Below are 25888 nucleotides of genomic sequence, written 5' to 3'. Positions count from 1 at the left end.
GAAAACTAATTTTCATAATAAAACCTTCGCACTTAGACTCGCTTTGAAGAGGAGGCAGACATGAACTCGGAAATGGCCTATTCGAAACTAGCCTATTGCACAAGCCTTAGGCAAGAGACCACAAATTTCGATTACAGGGTTCCGGATATTTCATGAAAACAACATTCCCTGACATAATCTTTTAGGGTTCCTAGTAATCCGAACAGTGCAATTAACTTGCTCTCTGCTTCGCTTCACACGTCACTCGAGTACGCCATGCACAAAACGAACAGGACTCTAGTAATCACGAGGAACAAGTTTGTCAAGCTCCGTTCAAATTTTATCGTTTAATTATGCTCCAAAACAAAAAAAAAACCGAAACATTTTCACGCTATCGTTTCGTCAGTACAAGCATGTAAGTTTAGATATACGAAAAAAGTCATTCTAACGTCACTTCTCCCCAGTGCTTGATTGTCGCTCGTTCTCAACAATTTCGTGACCCCATCACAGTTATCTCAGCGAGGGGCTAATATCTTGTTCAAACGGCACAAGCACCGAGTTGCAAGCGTAGACAAAATAGAACGAGAACTTCATGCCGCTTGTAAGCCATGCATATTGACAAATATACTCTAAGAGTGGAGAAGTAACCAGCAACCATTTCTTACATGTGCATTTAACAAATCTTGATCGATCTTTTGCTCAACATAACTGTGGCTGAGAAACTGTGGAAACAGGACACACCCGTAAAACTACTCGAAAAATTCAGCGTCCTAATGACCCTCAATAATTTATTACTGTTTTCAACGGATCGTAGAATCAATCTTCCTCCACGACTGCGCAGTAGTTTCAAATGGTTGGGAATGCGGAACTAAGAATCACAGAGTCCTAACACCCAACCGATTATTTTATGAAAATGAAAAGGTTGATCTCATTCCACCAAGCATACTTTGTTAATGTCCATATCGCTTTCATTCGGGCTTTCTACAAAAGTTACTTTGTGTTACAATAAGTCAACTTTGGAATCTAACAGGGCTCTGTTTGGTACCCGGATAAAACAGTCCAAGCTGAAGAGATAGAGTATTCCCAAACACAAAAGTTTCCAGCCACGATCACATCTTACACTAAGATCATGACCATTTGATCGTTTTCTGTGAGAGTTTACGTTGAAGGTTTTCTTTGACTGTACGCAGGATCTTATTCATGATATCCATAGTGATGAAGATTGTACGAAACAAATTGTCCCTACAACAGCTTGACTGCAAATTGTTTCGCTAAAAGGTGGGAAAGGAAAGGTTTGTGAAGAGCATTTTAACAATGGAAAAAAATTATGATGCCATCTGGACAAGTGCCACGGATTTACAACACAACAAGGTGAACTTGGGGGAAAGTTTTTTTTTTACAACGCCCATCTCGACTACTTGAGAACACCTGTCACGACAGTCAACGGAAATTGTTTGAAAGCTTTAATTCACACTTTGTATTTTGTCGTCTTGCTGTTACGAGGAAATAAGCAATTTTATCGTCATTGTATGTTTCTAATCACGTAGCATCTGAAGTACGAGGCCTTAACAAGATGATCTGCAGGAAGGTGAATGAAAACAATGCATGTGAGAACAAATATACGTCTTCTATATCCCCTCTCTCTCGTATGGTGAAATAACTGGTTTTATCGTTCTTCGGCGCTTTTAACATTTTTCTCATCTTGAGTGTCCCGGACCGGATACGGCATCACCTAGCGATCTGCTCTTGTATCCGCCTTCCGTGAGGAAAAAGTGACTTCATCGTCTATTTCGTTATTAAATCACGCCCCAATCTGAGGTGATTCCACTAAGTTATCTGTGCGTAGGTACAGTTGTAAAAAAAAATTCTTTTAAAAGCAAACATCCGTATAATGTTGGTACCAAATCCACAGAAACAACCACGGAATCAATCGACAATTGCGTTTGGCCAATGAAAACTTGTTGGTAGAATGGCGCAGACAGGGTGATATCATATTTCCACTACTGATATCCAGAAAGTCGATCTCCATGTACAATTCCCATTTGAATAATCCAAAACTGCTGAAAGACACGGTTGTGCACGGAATGCCGAAAAAAACGCAGTACACAGTGAGGTGGAACTGGAGATTTGACTTAACGGTGGCTCGATCATGCGGAGCCATCCACGAGGATAAGCCGATGTTTTTATCACTCTGTAGAAACTGTTGACCTCATCATCTCTATCAGCATCCTCAAAACTGGCTTTACGACGAGAAGATTCAAGAGATGATTGTCTTTGCGCTGGCAAAATAACCTTGAGTCCGCAAAAGTATCCAATCTAGGACAGCTACTCGTTTGCTCTTCCAGTTGATGGCAAGAAGGGAATTGATGGGGTATTACAACGAGTTCCCGAAACGAAAGACAAGCGAATGCTTGTGAGGCACTGTACTTTAGCTTGGTTTTACTATCTCTTCGTTTGAAGTCATCTGTATTTGCTAACCAAAGTTAAATCTGAATTTAGGAACAACAGTCTATTGAAACTCGACGATTCAAAAACTCAAAATCAGTCTTCGTCTCGCATTTCCCAGTTGCAGGTTTTCCCAATCATTTTACGTACTATATCAAGCGCTGGGTCATATTCGCGACGCAGAACATCTCCTGACGGACGCATCGTTACTTTAAACCCTACAGTTATTTCGTCACAGACATTCTAACTCCCATCCTCCATACTTCGATGCCCAGTATATTTTTCAAACTTCTTCCTATCAACTAAATTACACGAGTCGATGTATTTCTTCTGCGACCAACAACTAAGCGAACTCCGTAAAAACCCTTCCGCCACTCAAGGTCGGCCACACCGTGAAGAGCTTTATAAACAGAATATCAGCAGCTTGTATATGACACAAGATGTCTTCATAATCACCGTCTCTGCTGTCTTCAGAAATTTTAACGCAACAATTCTTTACACTGTACCAGGAAACGACTTTGTCTATCTTTACTCTTTTCTGCTAAAGCGTTTACTCAGAGAATGTGCTCACAACTTCACCAACTTCGTTTAAAGGGCATCTCTAAAACGTCTCTTTTACGAGTCTAATTTCAACATGACAAAGCTTCAAGTGTATTCACTGATTGATCATTTCATCCAACTCCATAAGCAAATCGTCTTCATTGACATCGGAGTGCACATCTAGATCGATATCATCATGTCCCAAATCAATTTCTGCATCAAAATCACCAAAGAAGTCGTCTTTTTTCGCCATCTCGCTTGCACTGGTAAAAAAATGAATAGGAAAAGTTCATTGTCAGTTGCGTGTTGCCCTTGCAAACTCAGTAGGGTGTTGTTCCTTACTTCACCGGCAACTACTCTATCGTACTACTCACGGGCGCAATTGCTGGTTTTCACTCACGTGATCAACAGCCATGTTTTTCAACGAAAATAAAAGGAAGCGTTTGCATAACAATAGATTTAAATTCCCGGAGGATTTGCCCGGGGCACCAACATGGCCGCCTTTTCTTTGTTTAGGGCACCAACATGGCGGTCGTGACGTCATGTGAAAACCGAGAATAGAGCGGTTTTCAATTGAGTGTTGAAAAAGTAATTAGCGATTCGCATTGGTTTTGCATTACTTCACTCAGTGATTGGTTCAAAGTTCTCGCCCCATTTTGTCAACCAATCAGAAGAGAAACCCAAACCAATAGTGGCTTGCAAGTGCACATTTTCCCGCGCTTTGTGTCGGCTGCGTGTAATTTCTTCGAGTTTTGATTGGTTTACTGGATTGTGTCCGTCCTTTTTGATTGGCCAAAGTAATTACTTTGGTTTTGGTTTAACGACACTCGATTGAAACTCGCTCTACACCTTCACGATGTGCGTAAAATACACCGTTTTCCGTTCCGTCTCACCCAGAGGATCAAACGTTTAATTATTGCCAACTATATGCACAAGGGAGCGGTTTGTACAATCGTCCCCAAGAGCATTTGCAGCAATAACAGTCCACACAAAAATGAGAATACTCACATTGCTTGCTTTATTTCATTGTACGACGGTGGCTCCTTCGATCTCGGGGGGTCCATCACTGACTGTTCAACCGGTCGGCCCGTATCCTGTATATCAACAAATAAAGAAACTACGCATCAATTTTGAATCTTTTACATGAAAAACATTTTTCCGACAGCAAATTGTGGTGAAAAAGTAAGCCATTTCGAAATTCCAAGAACAGATACGTCCGCAGGGATACTGAAAACACGCAAGCAATTTTCTGCCTCGATTATGATTATGAAAACGAGTTGCATCGAAATCTTTTGTCTTTTCAACTCAAATGCAATCTAAATGCCTGCTTTTATCCCGACGCATAGAGGTACTTTTATAAAACTCCGAACTGGCTTATCACCCACCGGGAATAACAAGGTTATATGATAAGTGTGACAACCACACTCGATCTAATATTTATTTACCTCAGTAGCTTTGAACTGCATACTAACCAAGCGCAAGGGCCGTACTGGGAAATACTGGCCCGAGGTCGTGGCACTACGGAGCGCGCGCAGTGAGACCTGTCCGTACAAAAACAACCAAGTGCCAATATTTCCCAGTACGGTCTCGAGCAAGTGAGGTTGGTAAATTGTATGGCATCGTTTCTTCTCTGCTTGGTGAATGTTCGTAACCTTCGTCTTCCATCAGCGAACTTTGAACGGCAACCTTTTACATGTAAAACTAAAAAAGCCCTGCCATAATCGAGAAAAACTTCCTTTCTCACCGGTGCATTTTCACTATCTATCCCATCGTCTGTTGAATCTTCGGTTTTCAAATTATCCTTTTCGTCCTCATCTAAGCGTGGACCTGAATTAATCCCATGGATATCATCAGTGTTTTGACGGGAGTCATGATTCTGTTCCGTCGTGGAAACCAGCTCCGTCGAAGACTCACACACCAGAGACCTAACACCTTCAGCACCCGTTGGGTCCAAGTGAACAGTGGATGATGTTAATGCCGTTGTATCGGGGAGATCACTGTTATCACCGGGTGCAGCTCGTACCTCGAGTGTCGCTTTTGATATGCTGCTGCTGCTGCTGACAGAATCTAGAGAGAAATACGCGTTTGTCCAAATTAACAGAGGTCAAGGTAACTAACACACTTCAGCATCGCCGCCATGTTGGATGGCAAGCACAATAGAACTCTCATGGTCGCATTTGTATATTTCGTCATTATCCGTCTTTAGAGGAGGAGGAGTGGGAAGTAAGACGTATGAGGATCATACGTTTTGTCAGATTCTGGTGCATTTAGAGACTAAAACGATCCCAGAGCCATCCACGTATCTAACAAGAACAATTCTGAGTTTTAAGCACAGATTTTAGGAAAATGTCACCTTGTATGTCCAACATGACGATCTACCTTGGACATTCGGAGACAATATGCACCAATTCCAATGGATCAAAATGTGTGAACCACTCACCAAGGAACACAAAGCAGAGAAGCGACCGTGACGCAAAATTAAGGGTTTATTAAGACAAAGGTTTGCCGCCACAAGACAAAAATCTCACCATCTTTAGACTTGGATTTGGTAGGTGCCTGAGCCCAGACTTTGATCCGTCTCGGTTTAATCACTGAAAATCAAAAGAAAAATAATTAACCCATAACCTGGTCGCAGATCGTGAAAACGGCACAGAATTTTACACAACCTTGAAACTGCTTGTAGAAAAGCAAGGTTTGTGAAACATGGTGAGAGCAGAACTCTTCCACTTGAGTGGCCAAGATTTGATTCCAAACTACAGTGTGCAATGTGGGTTGAGTTACTTTATTCTGTACTATGCACGTTGAGGCTTTTCAGTGTTGCGCATCATGAAGCCTATCACAGTCTTGACTTAGCCAGTTTTTTACAGTCAAATCAGTTCAAGCGTTCCTCTGACGAGCGGATTAATAGTTCATTATTGCAAATTTGATTTCAGTGATCATTTCAATAATCTGTTCGTCGGATGAATGATGGAAAATTCAAATCAAGCCTCAGTTCAAAACTCGAATTTTGATTGAAATATTGCTCGCTCCCAGTGCCAGCGAGCGTGAGAATTTGACAGGTGTATCAATTTGCATTATCTGCAAAGGTGGTGACAAGCGTGATTTGCCTTTCTTTATAAATTCATTTCTCTGTCCCATCTTGAATTCGAAAACATAGTGTCTCAAGTTTGAGGACACAGGTAAGATTACAGAAACGCAATGTTGCAAGAGTGAAATGACCGTTGCTTGACAGATTATGCAAATCAGTAAACTTGTGAAATTCCCACGCTGGCCTGCCACCGGAAGACATTAATATTCCAATCAAAATTCGAGTCTTGAACTTAGGCTTGATTTGAATTTTGCATTATTCACCAGACGAACAGATTATTGAAATGATTACTGAAATCAAATTTGCAATAATGAAGTCATTAAATCCCCTCGTCAGAGGAACGCTTGAGCTGTTTTGACTGTAAATGTTTTTGTCCGCTGTTTCGGCCCTGACCATGCACAAACCACAACCTTTTCCAAAGGGCTGCCAATCAAAGGTTTCGATTAATTTATTCAAAACTCAGTTGTGAACTGAGGACAAAAAGATTGTGCATGGCCATGGTCAAGTCAACATGAAGTGCGATGTCACTTTTCACGCTTTTATAATCTCCAGAGGTTTTTTCTTTGACAACAAAAGTTAAACCACCAAGCTACAAAAGACCTGTTGGAGCTAGACCTTTGACCAGGCCGAGCCTAGTCAACAAAAGAGCGTTTTCACTCACGTGACCAGCAGCCATATTGGATTACTGAAACAAAGGAAAGTATTTGCATAAAAATAGAGTTCAATTCCCGGAGGATAAGTTTGGTACACCGTCATGACCGCCATTCCTTTGTTTTGGAACACCAACATGGCCGCCGTGACGTCATGTGAAAACGCTCTATTAAGCAAGTAGAGTAATTGCTTTAATAGTTTTGCTTTATTACCTGTAGTTGGCTTTGCAGATTCGTTCCTTTTGTTCTTCAGTAGCCTGGCACCCTTTGGTTTTTCTTGTTTTTGATCCTGTTGATTTTCTTCCTTGTTTTGCGAAGCTCTCTGCCGCTTTTCCGCCATAATTTCATCAAAAGTTTTGACCTTCACCTTCTCTGCTGGTAGACTATCACCAACAGTGCTCTGATAAATTTAAAAAAAAAAACGGTTCGAAGACTGCTGATTTATTTTGGCTTTACCCTTTCCTCCAGGATGAAAGTGCCTTTAGTATCCTCTAGAGTACGTTACACCGGTTAAATAGAAAGATTTAGCGTCAAGTATTGCGTGAAATGGCAAACGTCGGCTGCCGATTCATGTTCCACGAAAAATGGAGTGAACCTTGTGACTTAAGCCTCGCGTGACCCACGGCAACTCGGAAGATACTCTCTCAACATCGAGTATTTAGTTCGCGAAAACAAAAAAAAAACTTGGAATTTTTATTATTATTATTATTGGTAGAAAAAGGCGCTACATAAAATGAAAATCTTAACCCGTCAATTTTTTCGAGTTTCCACGAGGCTGTTTTGTGAGGCAATAGAGTCAACTTGAGTTCATGAAGAAAATTGCGGTAAGGAGTCAGTTAGTCATGAAACCCCTTTTTCCTTGTTTGACTTACCGGAGAATAGTTTTTGGGTTCTTTTTGTCTACATACAACTTGTTATGTAGAAAAAAAAGCGAGTAGAAAAATTCCATGTAAACGACAAACGCGAAAATGCCTACTTTCACGTAGAAACGGCAACCGGCAACCGGTAAACGCGAAAAATGGCGAGAAAATCGTGGTCACGTGGGCAGTCACTTTTTGCCGTTCGCGTTTCACGTAACGTGATGCTAAATTTCTCTGTCATTAAAACAAAACCACCCAGATGGCGAGGATGAGTTAAAGCAAGCAGTGAGGCTTGTTGGAGCCTAAAAATAGTTTTGAAACATGTATTGTTCATTATCGGTTGAAGTTTGATAACAAGATTCAACCATGAGGATGGCCTCGAACACAAACCACCATTATCTGTAGAGGATTAATTTCACAATGGCAAGCTGCTAGCTAACAAGTCGTTAACAACCATGCAGATCTCTCGCTCTTTATATAAAATCAAACTTATATTAATTTAAACTCATTTCCTAAATTGCATTCATGAATACACTAAAATATGTTTTACAACAATAAAGAGGAAAGAAAAAGTACAAATCCAACATAACATACTGGTAAAACTCCAAAGAGTGGGAGGTAACCAGTTGGTATTTACAAAACATGGATCGATTCAAAACCAGCAGCTTCCTCCTCAAAGTTCTCACCTTTTTTGTGGAATTCACAGGTTTGCTAACCTCTGTGGTGGCAGTAGAAGTAACATCTAAAGAAATATGAAGTAAGGATTTGAATTAAGTTAGAGATGGCAAAACCTGTATGAAAGTAACCTATAACTATAAAAAAAATTTCATTGTTCCTTTCTTTCACTATACAGGTTCCTTATCAACTATTGTTCTTTTAGTATTTATAGTTTGCAATTTTCAAATAATTTTGACTTGATAATGACGTTTGGCTAACGTCGAAACGTCGTCGTTTTTTTTAAACAAAGTTTTTAATCAGGTTTTTAGTATTTTTAAGAATGTTTAGATTGCAGTTTTTTCATAGTTAAATGTTTTCCAAAATCACGTCTTCTTCGAAAGTAACTTAGGTGACAAAAGTCATGGTTACTCGAATAAAATTTAACGGGGCCTTCAACACACCTTCCCTAATTTTGCGTTATTACACCGACATGTACCCTTTTGGAAACACAATTCTCCTTTATCCTTTCAAAAAATTCACTTTTTGTAGCTTGTTACAGTTAGCAAGAATAGCAGTCACTTGCTCCACAACTGAGCTAATGAATAATGTGATGATCTTCAAACAGCTCCTTGATGCAGGTAATTTTATTCTTTGAATGCATTACAGCAAGACAACGTGTGGCATCGTCACACTCTGCTGCCAGAGAAATGACTGTGGTCCAACAAGGACCTTAAGCAAGGACAACGACGACGACGGCCACGAGAACACCACAAAACAATAAGTTTAATGAGCAAAAACAATAGTACCTGTGCACGCCCTGCACGTGCGTTTCCCATTTGTGTACATTTTTTCTTCTCGCTCTGAAAACGACGTGAATTCAACCAATTTGAAGTTACGTGGAGGACGTGAGCACCTGCCAATTAATTTTCAATTTTTCATCTAAATATCCACAACATTCTCACCAATTTTACTTCTAGAATAAAATATTGACACTCACTTTCCATTCCGAGTGACTTATTACAGTAACGGGAAATAATATTTTTAGACAACGTTCTCATAGCCGACGTAAACGCTCTTGCTTAAGGTCCCTATTAACACATGGAAGCGGCAAAAAAATGTTAGTGTAAATGGCACAGTCACGAGTTGCAATCCTTTGATCAAGCCCAAGCCCAGATTCACATCTTCTTTAAGTTTATCCTTTTAAAACCCTTCCATATCTGCAGTTCCAATAACTTTACAATGTATGTGACATTTTACCATGATAATTAAATACTTAGTGGCCATGTTTGTTTTGAGTGCACTCAACCCAGTAATGATGGTTGATGACGATGATGATGATGATGTCAATTACAGCAACCATGGTGGTGGCTTGGGTTAGTTTGAGTTAAGGATTTTATCAAGACACAGTGCACATGTACAATAACAGACTGTGTCATCTACACTGTACAACAGAGTTTATCATGGATTTAGCTTTAATTGACTTTATTTACCATTATCTGTTGTCTTTTTACTTGGACTTGACTGCTTCTCCATCACAAACACAGTTCTTTTTCTTGTGGTTGGAACTCTCTTTGCCCCACTGTCTGCATTCGAAGACGAAACAACCTTTCCTTCCTTCTCATTGTCATCAGTCACCTTGTTCACTCTCTTCAGCCGTTTCGTAGGACTTAGTGCCAAGACAGTGCTGTCATTTGCTGGTTCGAGATTGACTGCTGCAGGGTCATCATCCACACTTTCCAAACACTCTTTCAAACCTTCTTTCTTGGCTCTCCTCTTTCTCTTCAACTCCATAATCTCCTCAAACGATTTCACCTTTACCTGTTGAAATGGAGATGGTGGTTCTCTTTTTGTGCCATCCCCATCTTTATTATTGTCCTTTGTTGAAGGTGAACCAGGATCCCCTGTGCTTGTAGCTGAGGAACTGGCACCATTATCTCTACGTACAGTGCTCACGACTTTCTTCAACGGCCAATTTTTTTTATTTGACAAATTTTTTCTACTCGCAGTCTTTCCACTCAAATTATCAACAGTGTCATCTTTACCAGCTGTATTTGTGGAAGGAACTATCTGCATTGAAATCAACTCCTTGCTTGACTTATCAGCAGTCACTTTTTTGGTTCTTTCAGTAACAACTTTCTTGACAGGCGATTTTTCACTGTTTTCAGATTCACCAGCACCTATCCCTTCCTCCTTGTGGACTTTCTTGGCATTCTCATCATCTTCAATCTTGTTATCTTTGCTGTCTTTCTCGTCTGTCTTTGCATCCTGGCTCTGAGCTCTCCTCTCCTCGAGTTTCTTCAGTGCCTTCTCACGAAGTATCTCTTCCAGTGTTTTGACTTTTATATCTGGACTTGTTAGATCCTCAGAATTACTTGCTTTTTCTTCCTGAGCAGTTTTCTCTTTTTTCATGTCATCTTTTGAAGTACCACCCTTGCTTTCTGGTTTGATATCCTTTATATCCACTTCCTCAAACTCTGATGATTTCCTAGATGGTTTCCTCCTTGCTTTGATCCTGTCTCGAGCAGCTTCTAAGCAAAAAAAAATCAAGAGACAATAATGATAATAATTTATTATTGCAACTCACAAGAAATACGGTCAGGCAGATGAAGGTGGAGCCACTTTACTTAACGCCAGTAGTTCCTTCAGCTACAAGATGGGTACATGTATCAATGGAGGCCGATGGTCTGCCTTTACCCCCCTCCATTTGTCAGTTCTCAGTTTTACGTGTATTTAAAGATATAGCTACATGGATTGAGGAAAGTCGAAACAGACGTTGAAGTCACAGAGGATCGAACTGGGGACCTCTTCCTCCGAAAGCCGCACACTAACCAACTGAGATACGCCTGCTTCTAAAGATGATGATGTTGACAACAACAATAACTAGTATTGAGTAAATCTTTGTTTCGGTATGCTTGTTTTCAATTATTACATGCAATTTCAAGCCCCCTTGATGACTGGTAGCAGCAAGATTTGATTGGTTAATTTGATTGGAGTCTTCAACGGGTTTCAAAACTGACAACAGAGCGCATGAAAATTTCTGTGTTCAAAGGCATATAGTTAAATTCCAAATACTGTAGGGGTTTGCATGAAATTCAAGACTTGTTTTCTTAGAATTCAAAAGATGAACTTTGCCTTTCCCCCCTCAAATAACCTCACTCGCACAGGTTGAAAACATGTACTTGGGGTAACTGACCATAAGGTCTCTAATGACTCTGTAAAAGAACTACATTGTATTATAAAATGACCTCTGACGCCCTTCTGCATAAAACCTGCACCCAATCCCTGTTTCCCAAAATTACCTGCAGAGCCCCTTCCTTTAGCTCTACTCCCAACCGTTTTTTTCCTTTCAAGGCTTCTGTCTCCTTAGAATAAAAAATAATATCACATAAAGAGATTAGGTGTCAGTTACTGGATACAACAGATTTCTTAACATTGATGTGAATCAACGAGCAAATTCTAACTTTCAAGATGTATTTAAGGAGATATATAAAAAATGTTAAAGTACTTCTAACCCCAAAATACTTTTTGCTAAAATGAACCTTTGCACCTGTTCAAAACGCAAATTGCTTGCAAAAACCAAGCATCTTCTTTTCACGTCCGAGTCAGAAGGGGAGTGGGTCTATTTCTGACTTGATGTCACAAACTGATTTACATGTACATTGCAAAGTAGATTGTGACATCAAATCAGGAATAGACTCGCTTCCCAGTCCGTCATGAACAAAAGATGCTTGGTTTTTCGCAAGTTTTGAAGCCTATAAAAAGGCAGGATTTGTTGAAAAAGGAAAAAAAATGGCTGCAGTGCGTTTTAAACAGGTGCAAAAATTCGTTTTAACGAAAAAAATACTTCCAGGTTTGGGGCACTTTAACCCATTGACTCCTGAACCGCCTCGCACTGACGAGTAAAATAGTCTGGCATTAGAGGCAGCAAAATCTATCAAGTCTCACTCCTAGGGGTCAACTGGGTTAAAGGGAACACAGTTTTCGAGCAGTTTTCAGAATTTCCCAAATTTTTACGTTTTTATTAAGTGATTTTTAAAGAACAACTATTTTACAGTTTTATTAGTTTAGCTAAGCGCGTCGAAAGTGTACAGATTAAGCGATGTCTTGTTATTCTCGATCCTGATAGCCCTAAAATCTAAAATCTTTTTAAGATCTAAAATTTATCTTTTGACTGGATGTAGAGGTTAACCAGGGAACCATTCACCATCTCCCTAAAACCAATAATATAACTATATTATAATGTGAGAATAGTCACATGAACCCAGTGTAATGGCCTAGCTCAAATAAATCTCTGATCGTATCAGACAATCCAAATTTATTTTGTAATTGGAAGGTCATACATGTACAAATTTTATGTAGGTTTGATTGTTCTTTGGGAGCAATCTAGTTTTTACCAAGTACATGTATCATTGAGCCACTACAGTCAAAATATTTTCTCTTTTAATTCCAACTTACTCTCAGAGATGGATTTGTTGGATTTAAGTCTCTTGTTTTTATGAAGTTCCTTTTTCTTGCTTGCAAAAACTTCTCTGCGTGAACCACCAACAACCTTACGCCGATTTGCATGGTGTGATCTATTCCTTTCCTCTTCAATGTCACTCCCAGAGAAAGAATCTGAATCTGTGAGAGAGAGACAATCAAACTTTACTCATTGCCAAGTGAATTTAGTTTGTTTCTTATATCACCTTACAGTTTTTGTAATTGCATAGAGAAGCCTGAAAAATCCAGGACTTCAGTGGGGTTTGAACCCATGACCTCGCGATTCCGGACCACCTGAAATTAGTGCAATACCTCGTTTGTTGTAGCTACCATCCCGTCGTTTCTCTTCATAAGGTATCATTCCTTGAGCAAAGGGTACCGTCGACCCTGGGACAGAGAAAATTAATTACTGGAGGTCAATTTTGATCTCAAACTCTGTACATGTACAATAAAATTAATGCCTTAAGTAGGACTATTAATTTTTACAGATATTAATATTAATTAATATAGTACCTTGTGGTCCTCCTGCATACATAATAGTGTTGTGATATGACTGTTGTGGCACTGGAATTTCTGAAGAATAAAACAGGATTTTTTTTGTAAGGCAAACTGTACCCACATGAAGAGCCATTATTTAAATAAACTTCACATACATGTAGCTATACAGTAGCCATTCATTTTTTAAACTGTGGCTCTGTCTCAGTCAATATCAACATTTAGACAGTAGGTGGCTTTTTGCCCTGTAATGGCAAGCTCAAAATGAATACAGCAGTCCCATACTGCATACATAGAGCAGGAACATAATATTATACTGCTACTTACCCCAGGAAACCTCTTCCCTTTTTCCTTGTCAGTTTTAGTTAATTCCATAAAATAAATCAAGGTTGTTAGAACATACTTACCAGTAAGTAGTTTTAAAAGACAATCAAATTAATAGAAGAGAAAATACGACCACAAATCAGTTACTTGTACACTATACCAGCCCTTAGAACTCCAACTTACATGTACTTTTATGTTCTTTCCTACTTATCAAATACACAGTACCTCTTGGTCCGTATCTTGCAGGAGCGCTTGGCATCATCTGAGGAAATCCACTACCTCCAGGTACTGGTTGAACCATGCCACCAGGTCGTGGAGGGCCAGTATACTGTGGGGTCCTTATCATTGGAGGTGGCTGAGGCACTAACCTGGGTTGGACACTGACAGGAGCATATTCAGCAGTGACTGGTGGTCTCACCATGATGCCTCTTTGTAGCATAGATAGCCTTGGTCTTAGGGGACTCGATATGGTGGGGATTTTCATCCCTCCTTGATTAACAGTTACTGTGCTTGGCATACTGGACATGGGAGGTACTGTTGGCGGAATAGGCATGCCGATTGACGGTATAGGTCCAGTGGGCCGTGGGTTAACTTGGTTAACTAGTTGAGGTTGGTTCATGTTTGGAAGTGGACCCACATTCCCTGATGGAGGCAGGCCATTTGGTCTTGGTTTTTGGTGAAAAAATGGACAATGAGGCTTTAAGCACCCTTGAGGTTGGGATTCAAAATAACATGGCATGTCGGACCTGTTTTTCTGTAAACACAAAGAATATAAATTCAAAGATGCATTTTCCTGTTCAAACGTAGAAGGCAGTCCCCTACAATAATTATTTGATATTATTTTAACCCTGGCATTTTAAAAAAGTAATAAATTAGCTAAGAGAAGGCCTACCCCAGAGGTGAACACAAGACAAATAGATATTGTAAGTTAGACGTTTGATGTTGTCCTATGGCAGTATAATTATTTGAGATGAATAATACATAAGCAAACTGTTTGAATGAGGCCTAGATCTGCTTTTGAAAACTCAAATCTAGCTTTCACCAATCTATGGCATCATCAGGGAATAACAAAATATTATACAACAGCAAATGAAACAGTGATGAAGGTGACAATGTAGGTGACCAACAGTAAAGGTTTTATATGAAATGCTAAAGAATAATAGATAGCAAATAGTAGATGTCAGCATACATGTGTGACATTTGGAACACAGGAAGTAAAATAATATATGAAGGTGTGACTTAATTCTAGTTTATTATTTTCGCTATTTTGTCATTGCTTCCCAGGTTACCTGCGACTGAAGCAATTTATGCACAATCGAACGCTGAGGTCCAGTGCAGCTATGCAGCTTGAAATCCCACTAGTGTCATATATTTATCAAGACCAAGCTGCTAAAAGCTTTAACATTTTACCTGGATGTGTAAGGAACTGTCTTGATTTTAACCAGTTTTCTAAGATGACTTTTAAGTTTTTAATGAAAAAGGTCAAAGATAATTTTTTAGCTTAATGTTTCTATTATGCACTGTATATAGACATATTTATTTTTATTATTGTATCTTTATTACTTTTTTACTTTTTTTCACCTTTATTTTTATTTTAGATGATATATTTTAGCAGATGAAGAGCCACCTTGTGGAAATGCTGAATAAAGCCATTATTATTATTATTATTATTATTATTATTATTATTATTATTATTATTAAATTAATTTTCTTCCTAGAAAAACAAGCACAGTACAGCAATGAGAAACCAAAGCCAGAGGGTTATGCGGGCATAGGTCACAGTACAGAAATTACAGGAGGTGCCTGCTAATTATTAGTAATAATATATAGTTATTATTATAATTATAATAACATGACAAAGAAAATAATTATTAGGTAACAATAATATTATTGTGGACATACTTACCTGTAGTAAGAAAGAAACAACATAATTTATAAATTAATAAGAAAGGAAGGTACAATGTAAGTTGTGATATAACTAATTTAAAAGCATAGATATTGTAGAAAAGATATTAATTGAATGAGGGAAGAAAAACTTAAGTGACGAATAGTAATCTTTGAGTTTACTTTCTTTATTGGAAAGAGCGAGGGAAGTACATGTACAGCTGTACGTAATGAAAGAGGAATATTGTTCCAGATTTGAGGATCTTGAACACGGATGCAGTAAGAATATTTCAAGGAGTGAATAATTTGGTCACTATGGAGGGCCTTACATAATTATAATCACAAAGTCATTGACATGATTAAAAGAGTTCATGATCTACATACTGTTATCACTGAATGACGGAACTTGCAAACTTTTCTTGTGCACTTTCCCTTTTCCCATAGTTCACATGTTATCTCATTTCCTAATGCGGCAGGTTGATGTCTGTATGGACACTCATCACCCTAATACAAAAAAGTTTCCATAAATAAATATCAGGGACCGGTTGCTCGAAGCCTGGTTAGCGCTATCCGTTGGTTAAGAGGTATCAAAACCTATAGGTTTCCATGGTATTTAATGCTAACCGTGCTTCCAGCAACCCGGGCCAGAAGCTTAATGATACGTATGCACATGATTGAAAAATAAAATTCAATGGAATATTAATTTAACCGGTTGACCCCAGGGAGTGAGACTTAAAAGATTTTACTCTGTTTACAGACAGATTTTTATCTGTCACCAGATACATGTAATTTTACTCGTCAATGGAGGGCAGTTCAGGAGTCAGTGGGTTAATAAAATTAATTTCACTACATACATGTATAGCATCCAGGTGATCTGGTGACGTAATTCGGAGGACTGGGGAGAAAAACTTTTAACGCCGTATCCCACAACCGTGCACGGCCTTATTTTCGAACTCAACATGACAGAGGCGAGGTTAGATCTTGTCGGGTCTACTTGAATGTTCATTCAGTAACAGGAAATGTGGTAGACACGTAATGATCTGTTGAGTTTTGGCGATAGCAATACTGCAGGGAGTTTGGAAACAACACCTAAGGCCGCAGAGGACCTGGATAGAGTCTTCAGAAGCTCAGCGGTTAGACCATCTGACTAGATCACAGAGGATTGTGGGTTCAAAAATCCCATCTGCAACTCTGATTTTTTTCTAAGTTTCCAATGGATAAAATTTCACAAAATTGGACACCAGGTAATGCTGATAATTTTGTTACTGACAAGGCACAATCAAATTTGTTCAAGCATAATAATAATTATAATAATAATCATCATCATCATAATAGTACTAATTCATTTGTAATAGATCGTTTTCACTGTCACGCAATAAAAAAATAAATCAAAAACTATCCAGTGCAAAACGCTAAGAAATTGTTATGTTATAGAAGATAAAGAAATAAGACACTTGTCCCAGTTTTAGGCCTCTGCGTTTCCCCAAACTTCAGATATTCGTCGAAATGTTTCGCAGAAATTTACAGAGCCCAGTATGAAAACGCCATATTGGTGTACCTCAGTGGTAAACCAATATGGCGGCCGGAAAATAGTGTAAACATCTGGAACTTACTTTGGCTATCTAGGCGACTGATTATCAGTACTGAAAAAACAAGCATTTACATACGCACTTTTCCTAATGCTCTAACTTCTAAAAGGGCTCAAAATCATGAGATAAGTATATATTTTTCAACAAACTTGATCGTAGCCTTGTGTCACGCACCTACATAATCCGGAAATTCAAAATGCTCTGGTTTCCAAACGAAGCACGCTATTGAGCTGTGAAATTGTCAACACATATAGATATGCCGCCTCTTATGCCTGATGAGGATAAAAACTTTGGTGGATCTTTAGTTTTAGATTTTGGAAAGTGATGACGTCACGTGAAAACGATCTATAGTGTCAGTGAGTGAGTCACACTAATCAGTCTCAGACTGATAAGTTGGTATCAATAACTCAAACAAGGGTAAAGCAATGTTGCTCATTTTTGTCTTTGTATGGATTAATATGGCGTTACAGAATCAACGCACACAAAATACCTTTGCACAAGTGGAGTAGTAGTAAAAGTAGCAGTCTTCTTCCTGTGATGCCATCACTTCAAAAGGGCTGACTACAAGACACAAATGTTGCATTTTTTTATGCTAAGCGAAAAAATTATATTATTGTTTGGGTCTGCAAGGATTTTTACTTTTATTGTTGCAGTACGTAATTATCTTCCTTTTTAAACTACAGTACAGGTATAATAACATGGAAAAGATTAAAGATCCCTTGTCTGGGAAAAGCAAAAGAAGAGTTATGCGCTGGCTACACGTTCATACCACATCATTGTCATAAAATATTGTTGAATCCACAAACGTTAGAAGGTGTGACATGCATGTTTGATTATGTTTGTTCAACATTTTTTGTTGGAAGAATGTTTTTCTTGCCATCAAACATTAATTCCCCAACATAAAGCAAAATTAATGCTAAGTGCATAGCTGCCCTTTCAACAATGTTTTATTGCTAAGACCTATTAGTGATGGACCGTTTCCAACAATGTTATAATGTGCACATCCAACATTGTTACAAGCGTTCTGACTTACAACAATGTTGGGACTTAACATGTTCTTCTAACAATATGTTACAACATTTAGCCAGGGCTTAACTGAAGTTATTCAACTACTGTAAAAATGACATTCCACTATCTTTTATAATGTCACTCATGGAGCTGTACTATAGTTACATGAACGAAAAACAATAATAATTATTCCTTGAACATTCATTTACTAGGTTTCATACATGAACATATAAACCAGGCTCCAGTTAAGTTTAAACAATGGATGTACATGTAGCCCTATCCACGAGATAAAACACTATCCAGTGGATATTAGCGAAACCAATTGTGGTATCCAATGGATAACGTTATCCACATTTAAACAACTGGGGTGATGTTACAGATAGGAATAATTATTTATAATAAAAAGATAATAATAATAATTATTATTATCCTTTTATTGATTTGATGATGAAAATTATGAGTAGAATCATATTTAAGACAACGTTTCAGTGTCCTCATGACACTATCATCAGGTCCTCTTTTTATTATTATAATTAAGTTGAAGATGAAGATGATGACAACTACATGTACAATACACTAAGTGCATGTGTAATGGTCAGATAATGCAATATCATGCACATAAAAAAGGAGCCATTTGCAGTTATTATTTTCTATTAATAAGTCTATTAAATTCAATGGTTAAACAGATAACATCTTGCTTAAATTTTTATGTACACCAATTCACATCAATTTCCCTTCAGGAGAAAAAAACTGGGCCACCACAATAATCTTCATAAAACCATGTTTAAACTACAAGTACATTTGTACATGTATGAAGAAATAATTTTCCCTGCTTTACCTTACCTGGTTTTCCCTGCTGTCACGCAAGCTCTGAAGAATCCAGAAGAAACAACACAAGTTCAATGTGACAAAGAAACAGGATCAAACAGTCACCCACATGCACTCACAACAAGTTAGTAATCCAAATTATGTCATTTAAATTTCAGATGATAATTCTCCAACAATGCAGGTTTCACAGGGAAGAAGTGTTGAGCTGCATTTTCATTATTCCAAACTACAATTGAACAATCTTTCAATGTCCCTTGCTGATGTTCCGCAAAAGTGGTTTCAAGTCTGGAGACTGTCTTCTTTCCAACTTAGTCCTGGCTAACAAAACATAAGGCTGATGGCAACACATTTCTTCAATCATTCCTTGGTCATCCAAGATGCTCTGGTTCCAAGAAGTTTTCTTCCCAGAGGCCTTCACCCAGGCAGATTGTGATATAAGTCCATGATTTTAACTTTTTTTTTTTTAATATTTAAAGTTGGAATTTCAATGTCCTTTAAAATAATATTCCAGTAGAGAGAATGGTTATAAATTTTCTTGTTGCTGTAAAGGGTGTAATGAGTTCTTCCAATTAAATAACAAGTGCTCAATACACCTGTGCCTTCTCAAAGGAAACAAATCACACTTATCTCTCAAATACAGCAGGCTTTAAATTATGGAATGTCAATGACTTACAGCATTAATAAAAAGACCAAACTCAATAATTGCTTGAGGGGCTTTTCAGGACTATAATGATATAAACACAAAATCTAAACTTGAGAGGTGAGAAGGGGTCCAGATTGCTGTTTATTAACACGGGCAAGAAATCAACTTCTCTTCTAGTGGTCATCGTGAGACTTAAACATGGCATTTCCAAGCCAAATTCAAGGTCATGCAAGCTATAGTTACTGTAAGCCCTGTCCTAGATAACAGGCAGTCACAAAACGTTTAATATTAAAAATTCCCTCTTTTCATTCACTCTGAAACGTTTATCATAGCCCCCTCTGTCACAAAATCCACCCAAACAGATCACTTACTGCTCAATGTAAAATTTGTTTAAGAAGCATAAAATTAATTTTATCAATGACTAGAAATTTAGGGGGAACTACAACTGCTTCACAATTTTAAAGGGATTATTTACTTTTACAATTTTTGTTTGTTAAATCAATGGAGGAGGACAACTGGTTTTAAATAAAAAATCAGAAATGAGAGGATGCCAAACAAAAGCAAAGTTTGTATGCTTTTAGCTTCATGTTAGCAGAAGGAAACACTGCTCCAATGCAACATGCATGTGCAGAAAATTCTAATAAGATTTTTTGTTCAGTTTACAGCATTAATATTACACGTATTGTTACAGGCTTGGCACAAAAAGTAAAAAAAAATTGTTACAAACAGCACAAGATACAGCTTTCATAGTCAAATAGTGTATAAGGAGGCCATTCTGAAGATGTCCTCCATTTCTGGACCTTCAAATAATGGCAATGTTAGCCTGTGTAGCACACAGTTTTACACATGTATGTCTGAGAGCTTAATGTGTTTTTCACCTTCCACCCCCGTCCCCCCCCCCCCCCCACCCACCCTCTCACCCATCACCTTCTCTTTTGACCTTAACTCGCCAGCTACTTTTCCTCAAAAATTATCCTAAATTTTAGGAATAACATGAGACATTCACACAGAACATGAGCCCTGGATCGGCAAAGTTTTGTTCATGACAAGCAAGAGAGACCCGTGAATTCTGAGCAATTTTTTGGCAATTTCTGTTTCCCTGTCCAAGTCAAAGGCGGTGATTGAAGATCGACCACACGCTCACATGTCATCTGTCAACTGAATTTCCAAAAAAAATTAAAGTGTTCATGTACTCTCTCTGAATTAAAAAAGCCAAAATTTTATAATATTAGTGTTCTGTTCAAATAACCTAATTCATGCTCCTGGGGAATGCAGGAAATGCATTCTAAGAGATCCAAATTTCAAAATTTTCCCAGGGAAGAATGTCCAGAGACCATACTTGTGCCTTCGGGGCACATTGTCCATTCTCTGCCCACACCTCAGGTTTTGCCACCTACTCAAATTCTTATCGAAAACCCTGGGTGTCATCAACAGAGTTGCAACAATGCACCAAGCCCACGGGAGAGAGGTGTTTGGTCCTTTCGTGAAAACGTTTTACAAATAGAAATAAGAATAACAATTATAACGGGCTCTTTGGTAAAATAAAATTGCTGGCGGCGGAGAGGTGAATTCTTTTCTCGTAACGTCAGTAGTGAGTGCTAGAATTTTTCGAGTTTCCAGCTTTTTGAAAACACTAAAAAAATACAAAATTACGACAAAACTACCAACTCTACGGAGGAACACATTCCAGCAAATATACAAGCAACCACCTCGAAGCATGATGAAGCAAGCTTTCCATTACGAAGAATTGAAATCAACGGTGACTTTAAACGTTAATAACTATTATTTTGCAAAATTTTTGGTAGATCAATTCAAAGCCGGTTGCGAATATAAACAACATGCACAGCAAAGCTTGCATCGAGCAAATGACAAAGAATATACAAGTCTACGTTCACGGCAACACGAAAAGTACTTAAGCTTTCACTCACAAACAAATTCAATACAACACAAAAAAGAATCACAAAGTTAATTACGCTGGAAACTCGACAAAACACAACGACATTAAGCTTAAAAGAGAAAGGATGGTTACTTCGTTGTCTTCCTTGTAAAACTGCCCAGTTGTTGATTTGATTTCGATCTTGGGACACTGAAGGACGAAGCTAGGAATCCTGACTTTAAATGTGCAAATTTCGACTTCCTAAGCCATGTGTACAATATGGCGGCTCCCTTCGAGCTAAAACTATTCGAGTTCAGGGAAGGGAGAGTGACACAAGCTAATTACCCTAGGGGAGGGGCCATTTTCATTCAAACATGCCTACCTCGTAGAAAAGCTTTGTTTTGCTACCAGTGGGGGAGGGCTAGGGAAGGAACTGTCAAGTCACACGACCTATTATCACTTTCACATTTTGAGAGATGGCTTCCGTATCTTCCAACCTGCAAGCAGTTTTCTCGTAAGTTTTAAACGATAGTTGGTGCCTACTTCAGTAATTTTAAGCCGTAACGATCGTAGTCCTGCTTTTGCGTTTCACCCCAGTTTATTTTTTTTCCTGTCTTACAGGTACATTGACAAGCATCAGGTAATATAAAGCTTAATTGATTCTCCGTCGAGGATTTTGAAATAGTCTTTCAAGTAACTTGTTGTATTTCATTTTGAAGAATTCCGATAAATTGACCAATAAATAGATGTTAAATTCAATGGTGAATGTACGTTCAAAGACCTAGATGTCGACTCTGCTATATATTTAAATCGAGAGCCTAATGCTGGAAAACGACAAATAGGGGGTTATATAATATTGCCCCAGCTTGACTTGATTTATTGATGGTTCCGGCAAGGGGAGCTTTGTATCTGACGTTAGTAAATTTCCACCGGACGTTATAGGGATCCCTCTCACTCAAATTTTGTATGGTTTTAAAGCCTTTTCTTTTGCAAAATTGTAAATCCATTGAATTATTAGTACAAGATTGAAATAACTTCCTTCATCTGAAGGCCCCACCCACATAAGAGAGAGAGGGGAGGGGGGGAGGGGGGGAGGGGGGAGGGGGGGTGGGTTAGCATCAGTATACATTGAAATTCACGTTGATAAATAATTATGGCTTCTTGACTATTTGATATCCCCCTTTAATGAAGGTCCATAAACTCCAAAATTTCACCAAAATAATATATAAAGCATAATCATTTTTTTTCTTTTAGGATGTTTTCGTAGAAAGACTCAGTGAAGCTGTGGCTATCAAGAGTGTCTCAGCTTGGAGGGAACAAACATATAGAGATGAAATTGTGAAGATGGTTAAGAAAATCAAAGATGTAAGTTACTTTAACACCCATCCCAGGACATGACTTTGAACACTTTCCTCTTAAACAACAAAAATAGGCATGCATTGCGTACGTGTGGTAGTGGAGTGACTTGACACAATGCTTTATTCCATGACTGTCAAATGAGCTACATTTTGTTTTCCAGGAGATTCAAGTTGCATAATGTGTAGGCCTAATAGTATACAACATTGTTTTGGTATGCATTGTAAATCATTGTAGTGCCACAGGGTTTTCTTTAAGGTTTTAAGTAGCCGGAGTTTTTTGCAAAGTAGACGGTAATGGGTCCGGAAGCCCATCGCTTCTAGGGGGGTCCGGGGGCATGGTTCCCCGGAAAATTTTTGAAACTGAATGCCAGAAAATGCATTTCCTGGCATTTGGGCCATGCAACTCAAACATTAAAGGGATGAATCAAGCTGCAATTATACTATGAAAACCATGTTACTCAAAGAAAGACGAAGCAACATATCAATAATACAACCCTATAAACAAAAAGTTGAGTGATATTTTTTGTATCTTTTTGGTGGTTTTGCTGGAGCTAACGAGCCTGGCAAATATTGCCACTTGACAACTTGTAAACATGGCACATACTTTGAAGGACTAGACCAGCAAAGGCTTCTGATTGGTTGTTAAATTAAGAAGCTGATTGGAGGATACTAATTGGCCAATGGCGTAAAGGATGTTTCGATCCTGTTTAGGTGTGAAGATGACACACATTCGTTCCATTGTGTAATTAGCGGGAAAATATGCTTGCGGAACTTGGTTGTAGTAATTTCGAAAATTGAAAATCACTCGGGCGGTTTAAGAGTGATGTAGTTTTTTTTTCCGAAGAGTTTAGGAGTTCCGTAAAGCAGTGAGAGTTGATCAAGAGTGACGCTGGATAAAGATCCGTTGTCATGTTGAAGCGTAGAGATGCCCTCGAGAGGACGAGCACTTACGCGGGCAAGTAGGATTTAACTCCGAGGAGCGTTACGTTCAAGTGTTTAAATAAAGTCTAAGAGTCCTCAGCTTCTACGTTGGCTATAAATGATCAACTGAAAGGTTCGAACTGAAAACGAAGGAGCGGTTAGTGAATGATCAGGGGCCAGTTTTGTTCCTCAGTTGAGTTGTGGTAAGAGATGCGTGAACGCAGGCTGAGCGTGTTGCTAGCAGAACATCATATGTAAATTTCCTTCTGGACTGAGAACAAACCTTTTGAAAGTTTATCTTTGTTTACAAGTTTTTTTATGATTGCGGCGTGATTAAAGGAAGTTTTGCGCGGAGTAAAACGTCCTTGAGTGATTTTTCCTTCCGGTAAGATACAATCGGTGGCTGTTTAAAGATATCGAAATCCAATATGGCGGACAACAAATCATATTGTTCCTACTTTCCCGCCACCGCAGCAAGATTTTTTCAAAACGAAAGTCTCAAGCATAACGTTTTTAAACTGCCCTTGAGTCAGAAGTCTTTTATCAGAAAAGATAGGCACTGCAAATTTTTATTTGTATTGAGCCCAAGTAGTTTTAGTTTTAGACCTTAAACATCATCTCCTCTACATGTCTTGACTCTTCAAACAATGAAAGTAGCCGGCGAAACCTGACAGAGAAGCCGGCGAACTTCGCACATGGCACATAGTAGATATCGTACGAAAAAATAGCCCCGTGAAGAGATGTGGTTGCAGTAAGATGCCAAACCCAGAGAGACTCAAAAAAATAAAAGGGAATCGAGTAACACTGGCATTGAGGCTAACATGTTGATTATTTCTAAGCTCCCTTCACAGTGTGCGACACTTACTTTCTTACTAATTTGTCCTTTGGGCAACCAGTTTTCTTTTTTTAGTTGCACATGGCTTTGTTTCGGTTGCCCACCTTCTAAAGACCTGTTGCTCCATTAAAACTCAAAGGAGGCTTGTAAAAATGTCAATTTTGTGTAAAATTGTGTAAAATGGATTTGACAGACGAACGTGACTCCTGCTGTGTGTCCATGGTGTTCTAGGAGCTTTCACCATTTTGCTTTGACAAGCATAACTTTAAGCGATTTTCTTTTCTATAAGAGATTAAGGGAGGTAAAAATTATCGGGAAAAATGTGCGTTGTTTCGACCGAACTTCGGTCATTAACAAGCTTAAAAGTGAAGATAAAATTTGCATACCTATAAATATAAAACTAAGAAGTAAAAGTATGTAAAATATGAAAATGTAGAAAAGGGCGTGTTAAAAACATGCAAGAATAAAAAAGGATTAAAACACTTTCGCACGAATTGAGTCTGACTGTACATTGAGGCTTGCTCTCAGTTCATTAATTAAAAACATTTCATAAATGAGACAGTGAAACTTGCTCTTGCACTTTTTTAAGATGGTAAAATTCCTCGTAAGGTCATTAGGCACATAGGAATGTTCCACACGGAAACGCTTTCCAATGGAGGAAGACGCATTCTTGTGCTCGTCAACGAGTTGATGCAAATGCCGCAGTGTGTAACTAACATAACCTGCATCACACAGGTCACATTTAAAATTGTTGGTTGACAATGGCAGGCTTGACTTTGCACGGTTTCAGATGCTGTTTAATCTTGTGGCTTAAACCAATATGTGCTGGACGGTCACTTGTCTGAATTTTCTGGCTCAGATCTTTAAGTTGTGCTCTTGCAATAACAGCTGAAGACTGTTCCTTAAATGGCAGAACAACGGGAACCGCTTTTAATTTGTTCTTAACAGCTGGTACAGTAACTTGAGAACAGGTTGATCAGAAGCTGAGACCAAGCCTCAATGTACAGTCAGACTCAATTCGTGCGAAAGTGTTTTTAAATCCTTTTTTTATTCTTGCATGTATTTACCGTAACACCCCCTTTTGTACATTTTCATATTTTACATACTTTTACTTCTTAGTTTTATATAAATATGTATGCAAATTTTATCTTCACTTTTAAGCTTGATAATGACCGAAGTTCGGTCGAAACGTTGCACATTTTACCCGATAATTTTTACCTCAATTTGTTTTAAAAAGCCTTGGCTTATAAAGATTAAGGGAGATTCCTTTTTTCCTACCGGTAAATATCTCTCTGAGATTAGGCTGGTTTTGACTGAAATGCCATTCGTCCTGAATAGTATGTTCTTTTAAAGCCTTTCAAAGATGGATGAAATTGCGTGACAAAAGGTAGAATTTTCTTGAGCGCTTGTTCAATATCACAGTATCGAA

General features: G+C 38.4%; 3 protein-coding genes across 6 annotated transcripts in view; 1 reads left to right on the top strand and 2 right to left on the bottom strand.

Annotated features, from left to right (window-relative positions):
* The window catches only part of LOC138014528 (myotrophin-like), a 463943-nt gene that overhangs the window by 79779 nt on the left and 358276 nt on the right, over positions 1-25888 (bottom strand). The window lies entirely within an intron of this gene.
* Positions 757-21660, bottom strand: LOC138014518 (zinc finger CCCH domain-containing protein 11A-like). Of its 3 annotated transcripts, none has more exons than XM_068861608.1 (16): positions 21499-21660; positions 18842-18868; positions 17481-17551; positions 15786-15905; positions 13743-14271; positions 13212-13271; positions 13011-13085; positions 12675-12839; positions 11519-11581; positions 9710-10747; positions 8249-8304; positions 6916-7102; positions 5493-5555; positions 4709-5031; positions 3973-4058; positions 757-3227 (listed from the first exon to the last, which is right to left on the bottom strand). In XM_068861608.1, the coding sequence occupies exons 3-16, from the start codon at positions 17532-17534 to the stop codon at positions 3080-3082; spliced, it is 2967 nt and encodes a 988-aa protein (XP_068717709.1). In that variant the 5' UTR covers positions 17535-17551; positions 18842-18868; positions 21499-21660; the 3' UTR covers positions 757-3079. The 3 variants fall into 3 exon arrangements, with proteins under 3 accessions (XP_068717709.1, XP_068717708.1, XP_068717707.1); XM_068861607.1 differs by having other exon boundaries at positions 18842-19144; positions 21499-21650; XM_068861606.1 differs by lacking the exon at positions 21499-21660 and having other exon boundaries at positions 18842-20371.
* Positions 21772-25888, top strand: part of LOC138014524 (cytosolic non-specific dipeptidase-like) — a 31408-nt gene continuing 27291 nt past the window's right edge. For both annotated transcript variants that reach the window (XM_068861615.1, XM_068861614.1), the window contains exons 1-3: positions 21772-21859; positions 21967-21985; positions 22600-22710. In XM_068861615.1, the coding sequence (XP_068717716.1) occupies positions 21822-21859; positions 21967-21985; positions 22600-22710 (168 nt within the window). In that variant the 5' untranslated portion in view covers positions 21772-21821. The remainder of the gene's footprint in view (positions 21860-21966; positions 21986-22599; positions 22711-25888) is intronic.

Source organism: Montipora capricornis, chromosome 8, assembly GCF_036669925.1.
Source record: "Montipora capricornis isolate CH-2021 chromosome 8, ASM3666992v2, whole genome shotgun sequence".
Lineage (NCBI taxonomy): Eukaryota > Metazoa > Cnidaria > Anthozoa > Scleractinia > Acroporidae > Montipora > Montipora capricornis.
This window is presented reverse-complemented; position numbering and strand designations above follow the sequence as displayed.